Source organism: Prionailurus bengalensis, chromosome D1 (assembly GCF_016509475.1).
Source record: "Prionailurus bengalensis isolate Pbe53 chromosome D1, Fcat_Pben_1.1_paternal_pri, whole genome shotgun sequence".
NCBI lineage: Eukaryota > Metazoa > Chordata > Mammalia > Carnivora > Felidae > Prionailurus > Prionailurus bengalensis.
This window is the reverse complement of record NC_057346.1, coordinates 18,638,830-18,650,631: the sequence shown is the minus strand read 5'-3', so window position 1 is coordinate 18,650,631 and position 11,802 is coordinate 18,638,830. Positions and strand designations below refer to the sequence as shown.

Sequence of the window (11,802 nt, the reverse complement as noted above, 5' to 3'; positions counted from 1 at the left end):
GCTTAATTTCCTAATTTTGGGGGGTCCAAGTGGAGCACTGGAGCCAGGGGGGTTAGTGAACATCACTTGTCTGCATTTGTCAGTTACAGAACACCAGCTGGCACGCTAGTATGTTTAAGTAGCAGGACCCTGTCAACAGTAACTCAGAAAAAAATACTTTCTTCAGGACACCAAGCATTACGTTTTATGACGGGTCTCTTGCTAAAACACTCACGTCTAGTAAGAATGTGAATATAAAAAGAATGTGCTACCCCCTTCTTTCTCTCTTGACTCCGGGCATTTGGGAACATTTAAAAGTTTCAACAATCCACATCATGTCTGTGGTTTCAAGTTGACACAAAATTTGTACAAAGAATACTTTGTGCGGTTACAATATTTAACTGATACAGTTTAATAATAGTGATAATCAACTTTTATTGATTTTACATAAATAGCTTATAGAATGCCTTTCCAAATCATGTTTTTCCAACATATTTGCTACAACACACAACATTTCTTTACGAAAGTATTTGTTAAATCTTCTTGCACAGAATGTGGGGGAAAGTGAAGGGAGAGGAGAGAAAATAAGATTTCAAAGCTAATCTTCAGTGATAGGCCTAAATTTTTGGCAATTACTTCCTTTCATAGGAAATTACAGATTGTAACTTTGAAACATATCAAAAGTGCAGTGCATCTTTTTAATTAAAAAAGCAGTAATGTCAAATATATTACTTGGGCATCAAATTTCCCTTTCTAAATATACTCAGGTTCACATAATACTTATTAAACAATGGTTTAAAACAATAACCATCAAAATCTTAAAATAGTCCCAGGTTTGGATTAAATCATGGTAGTATGAACATTTTCTTAAAAATTCTAGTTTATGTTTTCATCAGTAAAATGCAATTATTTGACAATGTCTACAGAGAAGCTTCCTACATGTAGGAAGATGATAATCTTCTTATACCTGCTATTAATTAGGTCATTTACTTGGCTGCTAATGTTTTATCAGAGCTTTTATTTCACACTGATGTTTCCACTTGAACAAACACTATGGGTAGTCATTACCATACCAACACTGAAGACTTAACCATTCCTGAAATAAGGAACCCTATTCCTATTAGTATTTCTTTGTTATGATGCTTAGTGTTGGTATTATCAAGCATAACATATTTTTCTTAATCAGTATGGGTGGATTAAGGCAAAAGGACATAACCTAGTCCCCTCAATAATTTATTCTCTATCCTTACAAAAACCACTGAGGCTATACAAATTATAGATATGCTGGCTAGAAAGACATAACTTGCCCTTTAGACCAACACTTAGTATTGTAAGCATGAGGTTGAAAATCTTGGTGTTCACAGACAGCATCTTTCCTTGACCTACCATCATGATGAGCAGAACCCACAACGTGGACTTTCAAATACCATTTACCTGCTATGTCTCTTGGTTGTATGTATGTAGATTATTTTTCCTTAACTAAAAATATTTTGTCATATTCAATAACAGGGCAAAAATCTACTACTCAGTCTTTGTAAGCTCTCCACTGAATAATTTTCCATTTTTACAACCGTTTTCTGCGTGGCTGTTCCATTTTTCTTCTGTCATCTTCTTCACGTAACTAAGTGGTCCCTTCCCTTCAAAGGAGGAAGGATTTTTGAATGAGCCTCCAATTCTATCCCACAAGGTGAAATACTGTCCATAGTTATAGTCAAAGAACATGTGGTGGTCTGTATGATGGGCTGAGCCATTAATAAATGGCCTTAAAATGTGGGGAACACGGAAATCACCATCATGAATGGAAATCGTCCAGATATTGACCAGGATGTACAAGCCTAAGTAAACCACCTTGTGTAGTGGAAAGATAAAAGGGTATATATGGTAAGGTAGACTCTGAAGGAAGCCATCCACGGGGTGAAAAGCATGACTTGCAAATGGAGTAGGAATCTTCCAGAGATGATGAGGTTTGTGTATGCGCTACAGAAGGAAAGAACACAGTTAATAACCACCTTCACTTTTCAACTTAGCTTTCCATGCCCATGTCATGAGCATGTCATTTCCAATGACCTAACTGAAAAATCTCTAGAAATTCAGCAAAATCACTCATGTTATAAAATGCCCTCCTTTACCTGAAACAGTAACATTTTAACATAGCCCCTCCAGACCCATAAAGAACACAAACAAAATGAACCTGGTATCTGTCATGCTGTGGCTACTTAGGTATTTAGTAAGTTACAGGAAATTCTGGGAAACAGAAAACAGAATTTGTAACCATACACTGCTGAAATGGATATAGTTTTTCTTTTTCCCCTAAATATCACTCTACCTTATACACAAGTCTATGATGAAGGCCTCTGTGAATCCAGTAGATCAGCATGTCAGTGAAAAAGAGGAAGGACAGTATACTAACAATGAGCCGAAACCAGCCTAGAAGAGACAACACGATAGATCAGAACCAAGATCCGGCTTCCAGGATCAGAATTTACTTTGTACTTGACTTGTCCATCTCAGTGGACCAAATATGATCCTAGACCTAACACTATCAACTGTTTTGGCTAATTCAATACAGTATAAATTAATCTTCCTAACCTCTCTGGTATCTGCTCATTTCCTCATTTGCCTCTCATAAAACCTTAAAGTGCCCCCACCTCAAATATTAAATTATGAAGACATTTATGAGACAGAAAAAAACATATGCTTAAGGCATCTTTCTTATTTAAATCTCTGGGCATAAATAACACTGTTTATTTTTCCTTCATCTTAATCCTCATAAAACATACCTTTACATACTATTTTCCTGCTTAGAACTTTATTTCCCGCTAAATACCTAAAACCTAGCATTTCCTCCACAACCCAACTTTTTCTGATCTTTCCTGCCTGACCCATTCCTGTACTAACCGGGCTGGTTTACCCAGTGTCCTCCCAACATCTTGAAAGTCTCACCTCTGTACCTTTACTCATTCTGTTCCATGTATCTAGAATGCACTTTCTCCTTTTATATTTACTCAGAGTCCTATCCACTTTTCAAGGCCTAGTCACTTCATCGCCCTACTGTATAATTCTTGTTCCTTCTTTTAAATATCTAACCTCTTACTTGGACAGCAGCTGTGTGGGTGCAAGCGAGCCTGAGGGCCAGTCCCAGATAGACCACTTATTTGCTGAATGACCACTTATTTGCTGAATGGGCAAGTTACTGACACTCTCTGTACATTAATTTACTCACCCATACGAGGAACGTAATAACAGGACCTATGTCGTAGAACCGATATAGAATAAAATGGATTGATACGTGTGGAAAGCTTAGAAGTAGCTGGTACATATTAACACTCAATAAATGTTAACTACTATTCTCGCTTTCTAATACTAGACACCAGAAATGTCTCTTCCTTAAATAATTTCAGAATTTCACAAAAATTTAGTCACTGCAGGACTGGCTACAAGAGAAAAAAAGGAATAATCTAAAGGCCTAAAAATCGGGGATCATTTAAATAAACTATGGATATCTACATAATGTGATACTGTAACTCATACACTATATAAGGTCAATATTTACTGAATGAAAAGATGGCCATATATATATATACACTACTAAGAAAAAAAAGCAAAGTCCAAACCAGTATGTGTAGTAGGGTTTCATTTTTGTAGCATAAATGATGAAGTATACATGCATAGAAAACTGGAGGATGTATGTCAAAAGAGGTAGTTTCTAGGTAGCAGGACAGTGGATTTAAAATCTCTATTTTATGATTTTCTATAATTATGTACTATTTGAACTTTTGAGGGAGTCTGAATTCAATAAATAGAATAGTAAATGAATGCAAAGCTCTATCTCTGATCTATCCATCTTCCCCTAAGCATAATTCCATCCACAACCAGCTTTAAAATTGATAGATTAGGAAATGTGCATTGTGTGGCAAGACATGAATGCATAAAAACAAAGCATTAAAAACAATTAAATGGGGAGCCTGGGGGGGCTCAGGTGCTTGAGCGTCCAGCTCTTGATTTTGGCTCAGATCATCATCCCGGGGTCATGGGATTGAGCCCACATCGGGCTCTGCGCTGACAGCTCAGAGCCTGGAGCCTGCTTCGGATTCAGTGTCTCCCCCTCTCTCTGTCCCTCCCCTGCTTGCACTCTGTCTCTTTTTCTCAAAATAAATAAACATTAAAAAAAATTTAACCAACATAAAAAATTTTTAACTGAAAAAAAAATCCACAAACAATCTGTAATTATTTTAAAAGAAGAAAGAGAGGCAGATTGGGTTCTTGAGAGAAACCACTCTGTGCCTCATGTTCATATTATTTACTTACCACTTGGAAACTCTCCTATGTCATCATATAATTTGCTGTAACCTCTCAACTCTAGCAGGAACAATGCAACAGTGGGAATACTAATCCACGGCAATGACTGCACAGTAAACGTAATCTCTCTATAGACTTGATTCTGAAAACGAAATTTCCAATACTTAAAAACCACAAAGTCTATGTTAAACAAAACCAGCATGAAATTGATGAAATTGTCTTGGAATGGATTTTTCAACCTCTTTTATGTGAAGGAGCTTACTGCTAAACTGTTTCTGTTAAAATGTTAATACATGGGAATGCATGTGTAAGAAAGACACTTCTTTTTTAAAAAGCAAATACGCTAAGTACCTTGAATTCTTGATCTTACTCTTTTTCTCACAAAATCCGCATTCTACACGTCTATTTATAAAATGATCCTTTCTTTCATAAATAACTTCCATCCCCAAACCTCTCTTGATTTTTTCTTTTTTTAGTCCTTGGGGGAACTGATAAATATAAATAACTGGAATAGAAAATGATTGTAAATAAATTTACAATCTCCTATCGTGTCAAAAAAAAAATATATATATATATATATACACACACACACACATAGTAAAAACATACTTCAGTTTGTGAAAGTCAAACGTTAAAGCAAATACACAAATGTGTGCATTTATTTATTCATCACTGTTAGCAAAGAAATTCTATATATCTAGCAAGACACCAGGCTTATAATTTAAAAAGAAAAAAAAAAAAAAAAGAAGTTGGGTTCGTTTGTTTCCATTAAGAGAGGGGATTAGCCCTACCAAAACTATCTAACCCATCTAATGCTGGTTGCAGAAATTTTTCTTAATGGTTATAACCAGTTTAACCTGAAAAATCTCACACACAAATACGTATTATTTTTACGGTAAAAACAGTTGAAAAGTAGGTAAGAAAATCACTTACCTTTAAAAACTGTGGATGCTTCATTAATGAATGATCAAAGACAAAATAATAGCTCAGTGTTGCAAAGAAGAAATAAAGGATATAAGCGCCAAGATTTGTAACAATTAGGAGACTAATAGTTTGTCGGAAGATGTCGTCCTCGGGCCACGAGGCTGGGTAGATGTACGGCGTAAAAAAATAATAATCTGCAGCACTGAGTACAAGATCCATCTTAGTCCCTGAAGGATAAGCATGTGCAACAATTATTTACCCATGTTGATATTTTTTAATGCGAAACATTTTTAGAAAAACTATATATGAAGTTCCTGCTTAACGAATATCCTGAAGTTTGAGGACATTCTCTGCCGGTAAGGTTGTAGGGCAACAGGCACTACCCTACACTGCTATGGCCTTGCAAAGTGATACAGTTCCTGTGCAGAGCAATTTAACAATATGTTACCACAATATTCCGCCACCACTGCAAATGTATTCAGCACTCACGTTTCCATCGGGTATTACCTTAGCCAATTCACCAGGGTTAGGTGTAGCCGTTTCCTGACCGGCAGAGTAATTTTCACCATACTTTCAGATATTTTTCATTAGCCTGCTCCCTAAACTTGATTCCTCTCTTCTTAATACTAACATTCTTCTTCAGTAGTAGTTCTTCCTGATATATTCCAGCTTGTTTCAAGAGCCACGAAGCAACCGGTGGCATTTATTTATGTTCTTGTTGTCACATCCACTTAATCGGAACATGGTTAGGATCTTTGTTTTCTGTCCTGGGCGGTGGTTTCCTGGTTTTCGTTAATTCTCTCTTGGTCCTCACCACCAGTGTAAAACTTTGGCAATCTGTTCTTCTAGTCTTTAAGTCACATGGTGGTAGTGCCCACACCGTCTTCTTCAGCAGGAGGCCTCACAGACACACGACGCACAAGTTCCTACAATATATAACTCTGTGTTCTTGTGCTATTACCAATGACAGGTGCTTCCATTCATTCTGTTATTCATATGGGCTTTCATTACCTCTTTTTTTTTTTTAATGTTGCCATATGCAATTAAACCCAAAGTAACAAAAACAGTCCCAGCAAATTGCAAGGGGTGGGGGTACCTGACAGGTGCACCAACACAAAATGGGCACCTCAGTCAGTGGGAGTAAGCCCTTGCCACCAAACGAGTTTGAGTGCCCACCTTTAAAAAACAAAAAAGCTTCTGGTTTTTCAGGGCTTTTTGGACTTTGAAAGTGTGGCTAAGGGACTATGGACATATGTTTCCTTTGTGTGACTTCGCTGCTGTTTATCTAACTCACGTACAAGGATTTGGATAGATTCTAATCTTAGGCGATTTAAAACAATGCTACAATGATTAACCCTACTTTGTGTAAATTTCTACAAGCAGAAAAGCTAGGACAGAGTTGAACTGCATTGGTCACTCTGGTAGACACTGCCCAATTGCTCTGCACAGGAACTGTACCACTTTGCAAGGCCATAGTGCCTATTTCTCTACAAACTTAACAGACAGTATCATCAAACTTTAAGATGTTTGCTAATCTGATAGCAACAAAAATGATATCTCGGTGTATATTTACCTTTTTCTTATTATGAGTGAGGTTGAGCATGACTCCACATATTTAGAATAATTTATATTTTTTTCTGTGAAGTAATGTCTTTATCCCTTGCCCATTTTCCCACTGAGTTGTCAGTTTCTTAAAATCAAATTCTAGAAGTCCTTATTTATTAAGAGTGTTTAGCTCCTTTTCTGTGATAGGCGTTGCAAACATTTTTTTCTCACTTTGGCATGGAAAGTTTTTTTTTTTTAAGTTTATTTTTATTTATTTTGAGAGAGATACAGAGAGCAAGCAGGGGAGGGTCAGAGAGAGAGGGAGAGAGAGAATCCCGAGCAGGCTCCGCATTGTTGGCACAGAGCCTGATGCGGGGCTCGAACTCACGAACTGTGAGATCATGACCTGAGCTGAAATCGAGAGTCGGATGCTTAACTGACCAAGCCACCCGGTGCTTAGTTTTAGTTAACTAATGCCAAATGCCAGACATTGACATATATCCTTCATCATACACTGTTAATTCATTCAAATAACAATTAAGCATCAAGCTCTACGCTAGATAATGAGCCTATAAAGATTGAAAAGATATAGTCAAAATCCATCTTCAAGATAAGGCAATTTTAGAAATAATTACATCAATGCAAGTGGTATAACAAAGGTATACACACATCTGATTCAGGCGTTAAAGGACATTATCAGAAAGAAAAGTTTACAGAGAGGCATTTCAAATAAAAGTAATAACTTGCAAAGGCATGGAAAAAAGTCATGCTACATTCGTGACTCAATGGGTGTCACTGGTGGGTGCCAAACAGTGTGACGGGTAAAACAGAGGGGAAAAAAATGTTTGAGGATAAACCTTATAAAAGGAAAGTGGTGTCAGACTGTGAAGGGCTCTGTTGCCCTGCTAGGGAATCGAACTCTCCCTCATACACGAGGGGGAGATACCAAAAGGTCTCTGAGCAGGGAAGAGATTATAATTAGACCCGTACTTCACAGAAACCATTCCATTAGGAATATGAGTATTGATGAGAAAAAGACAGAGCAAGAGCCAGAGCCAGAGATAGACTAATTTGGTTGTTCCTGTGATAGACTAGCTCAGCTCTAAGAACACACATATACATCAGAGATTGAGCAAGTAAAAAACCCACAGGGCTTGGGATGCCTGGGTGGCTCAGCTGGTTAAGCATCTGACTCTTGATCTCAGCTCATGTCTTGATCCCAGGGTCATGAGTTCAAGCCCCATGTTGGCCTCAGCACTGGGGGGTGGAGCCTGCTTAAATAAACAAAAAACAAAAAAACCCATAAAACCCACAGGGCGTGACAACCAATTAAATACTGGAATATGAAAGACGGAGAAATGCAAGGTGACTATGAGATTTAAGCTGGCTCATGTGGATGATGATGTCATCATAATCGAAAGAGGGAATTCTGGGAGAGCTGTTATATTTGGTGCCGCAGGGACAAATATATATTATTTGGGACACGCAGGGCGTGTAAGGAATGATGGGAGTCAGTTTGGGTCTTAAATCTAATTAGCATAGACTAATAAGCTTTAACTCTATGCTTACTCTTAGACATAAAGCAGTAGATTACATGCAAATATGAATCGGATTTCAACAGCGAGCTTGTACTGGTTGAAGCTGAAGCCATAAGGAGTAGAGACTGCTAAGGGAAATAATGTAGCAAAGGAAGTACACTAAGTCATACCAGGAAACATAAACATTTAGAAACAACCCAGCAACTAGATATTGTGACACCACTAAAGGTTGGTTAAGAGTTTCCAAACAAGAGTTTACATGTTACCTATAGAGTCCCATAGCCCTAAGACAATACAGTAAGTACAGTGCAGCCAAAAACAATTCAAACGGTAACCAGAAATCTACTTTAATCAACCTGCAATATCAGACGTGAGTAATAACTTTCACAAGATCTCAGTCCCTAACTTCAGTTTTGCTTTTATCCGAGGACCACGCTCGTTGTGTTCATTTGTACATTCCCTGTGCATAAAACCAGTGCCGGAAGGGGAGGCGGTTTAGATACTGTGAAATGAAAGCTATTTTAAGTGTTTTTAGAATTTTGGCTTCAATGAATTTTATTTGTTGAATGTGGACATTAAGTATTCCTAAATACGTTGCCGTACTTTCTGACATCTAACAAAGAAATCTTTCGAAATCAGTAACAATATAATCTCAAAACTGCAGTTCAACTTGGAAGTTTATATTCAAACCCACATCTGTAAAATGAGATAACGTATCTTCATTATAGAATTGTTCTTAAGGTTTAGGCACTAAGTTTCTAGTCTTCTGGCACTGACACAGAGAAGTTATTCAAGAAACAGGAGCTATTATTACTGCTGCTACGGGAGCCAAAGCTGAGTCAAAATTACTTTAACCTAAGGGAGAAAGAGGTCATTTGGTTTTTCTTTGAAAAATAACTGATAATATCTAGTATCAATATTTACTGTACACTAGGCAGTGTAAGTATTAGCTCATTTAACCCTTTCAAGAAACCCCATGAGTTAGGTACTAGTATTATCTTATGGATCAAGAAGCTGGGCACAGGAAATACTAGTAATCTGCTTGGGATCATCAAGTAACAAATGCTGAAGCTGGAACTCAAACACATGCAGTCTGGCTGCAAAGTCCAAGTTCTATTTTTCTTTCTTTCTTTCTTTCTTTCTTTTTTTTTTTTTAATGTTTACTTGTTTAGAGAGAAAGAGCAAATGGGAGTAGGGGAGGGGCAGAGAGAGAGAATCCCAAGCAGGCTCCGCAATGGCATCGCAGAACCTGATACAGGGTTCAAACTCACGAACTGTGAGATCATGACCTGAGCCCAAATCAAGAGTTGGACGCTCAACTGACTGGGCCACCCAGGCACCCTACAAAGTCAAACTTCTTAAACTCGCACCAAGTTCCACTGCCTCTTCATCACTATCTCAACTCTTCAGCTCCTTAATGTTTACAATTCTCAGTGACTACAAATTCACATAATTTTGCATACGATTTTAAGGGGTTTATACCCCACTGAAGTCAGGGTCTTCACAGACCCTAAGTTAACTACCCATGACTGAAACAAAGCTGGTACTATTTTACATTTACAGAAACAAAGAAACTTTATAAAAATAAAACACAGTTTTTAATAAAACACAATTAGGCTTAGAATATCGGAGTCTACTCTTACTTTTGCTTTATTTTAGAAGTATAGACAGTAACGGCGAACGTTTGTTGAGAATCAGGTATTATTGAAAAACATTTTTCCTGTATCACTTGGCTTAATTATCACAATCCGAGGAGGTAGATAATTCTGTAACCTTCACTTTAGAGAAAGGGAAACTGAGGGCAGGAGTGTTTAAATAACTTAAGTAACAAGTAACAACTGGGATGTATAGTCTAGAGTCTGTTTTCCCAGCTTCTACATTATGTTCTCTCTCAAGATGTACGCATACGGATGCGGCATTCTGAGTATTCCATGCTAATTACATTACATAATGAATGGGAAAGCATTCTGTAAGTGATCAAGGATCATGCACTTATTATTTTTTAGATGCTTATCATTAGAAACCTAAATACGCACGCACGCACCAACGGTGATATAAAGACAGGTAACCTGCTGGAAGGTTTTGGTTAAAAAATATCTGCCTACCGCAAGCTTTCCAGTTTGGAAACTTTACGTACTGACATTTGAAACTTTATCTATCTACACCACCTCCAAATTTATTCTGCTATAACACAGGAATGCCAAGAGACAGCACTTCTTCCTTTTTCGACGCTAACTTGATACATTATTTCCCTTCCCTTTTAGTCTTTACAAACCGCGGACTGTTGTCCCTCCATCCTAATTACGTTGCAGTAACTGGGGTTTGCACTGCAATTGTCAGGAGGTCACAGCCTAATTTCTTTGCCCCTTTAAAAAACAAAAAAGGGAAAAATCCCTCCAAAACATAGGGAAGTCTGTCTCAAAGCCAAGCATTAGCGTTCACTGGACAGACTTCCCTGGGATGAGCGATCCGCAGTAGCCAACTTGTCGTTTTCCTCACGTCCCTCGCCGTGTGTGTTGCTTTCATGCGCGGGCCTCCTCGGCGCCCCGAAACGTCCTCGGGCCAGGCTACAGCCCCCAGACGCCGCAGGTCTCCGGTCGCCCCTCTCCCCATCCCCGCCAGCGAGCGCCAGTGAGCGCCCCCTGCGCCCGCACTCGACGCCTCACGGCCTGCGCACGCTGTCAGGATGCCCGGCTGCCTGCCAATCCCTGCCGTGGGTCACCGCTGGAGCCCCAGCGCCCGCCCGGAGCCTGGCACCCCGCAGCCGGTCGGGAAAGAAAGCGTCTGGCGCGCTCCCAACTTCCCCACCTGGGACCCATCCTGCGGATTTCTCTCCCTCCACTTCCCTTCCTCTCCTCGCCCATCCCTCCCCGGAGGTATTCCGCCGCCGCCGCCGCCTGCCCTGCTGGCATCCCTACCTTCCGAAGGTTCCACCGCCGCCGACGTCGCAGGTTGCCTTGGGCCAAAGTGAACCCAGCGGCGTTCAGCCAGCGGGCCCGGCAGGGAGGGGCGTAGCCAGACACACGCTCCTAGCGGCCGGAGCCGCCAGCCAATCAGGGGCCGGCGGCATAAGCTGATATGACGGCAGATCGCGCGACTTGGCTGCGCGCGGCGCTTGGCGGTCACGTGGGCGCGGCGCACTCGGCCCTGCCCCCTTCGTCCTCCCAGTGGAGGAGAGGGCGGGACCGTGGTTCAGGTACCGTAGCGGCGGCGGGTGGGGTTTCAGGTTTTGTTTTTGTCTTTTTTCACTGTCACTGACGTGTGTGGCTCAGATCCTGCCCGAATCAGGTTTCCTGTATTAATGGAAACATCCCTAAAACCGATGCTCTACGTTGAGGGAAATAGATATTTCCTTTGAGGTGAATGTCGGGTCGGGGAGGGGGGGGGGGGCGGGGCGGGCGGTGCATTTTTCGACCCAGGTGAAGGAGGCTCGATTATCCGTAAGACGATTGCTGATATTTCTTAGCCGGGAGCCTGCCCTTTTATATAGCATTGAATGGCGGGAGTTTGGCTGAAC

The 11,802-nt window shown here is 40.0% G+C and overlaps 1 protein-coding gene across 1 annotated transcript; it reads right to left on the bottom strand.

Moving 5' to 3' along the window:
• Positions 1-394: 394 nt before the first annotated feature.
• SC5D (sterol-C5-desaturase) lies at positions 395-11,323 on the bottom strand. Its single transcript, XM_043579647.1, has 5 exons — positions 11,204-11,323; positions 5,212-5,429; positions 4,288-4,420; positions 2,306-2,406; positions 395-1,956 (listed from the first exon to the last, which is right to left on the bottom strand). Exons 2-5 carry the CDS (start codon positions 5,419-5,421, stop codon positions 1,501-1,503), a joined length of 900 nt encoding a protein of 299 aa, XP_043435582.1. The 5' UTR covers positions 5,422-5,429; positions 11,204-11,323; the 3' UTR covers positions 395-1,500.
• Between the last annotated feature and the right edge of the window lie 479 nt (positions 11,324-11,802).

Bases quoted from the DNA above. Each gene is read 5' to 3' on its own strand.
- SC5D (XM_043579647.1), bottom strand. From the start codon at position 5,421: ATGGATCTTGTACTCAGTGCTGCAGATTATTATTTTTTTACGCCGTAC. The intron at 2,407-4,287 runs GTAAGTAAATAA...TGTCTCTTCTAG, and splicing joins CATAGGAGAGTTTCCAAGTG to GCTGGTTTCGGCTCATTGTT. The intron at 1,957-2,305 runs GTAGAGTGATAT...TTCCTTCTGTAG, and splicing joins ATCATAGACTTGTGTATAAG to CGCATACACAAACCTCATCA.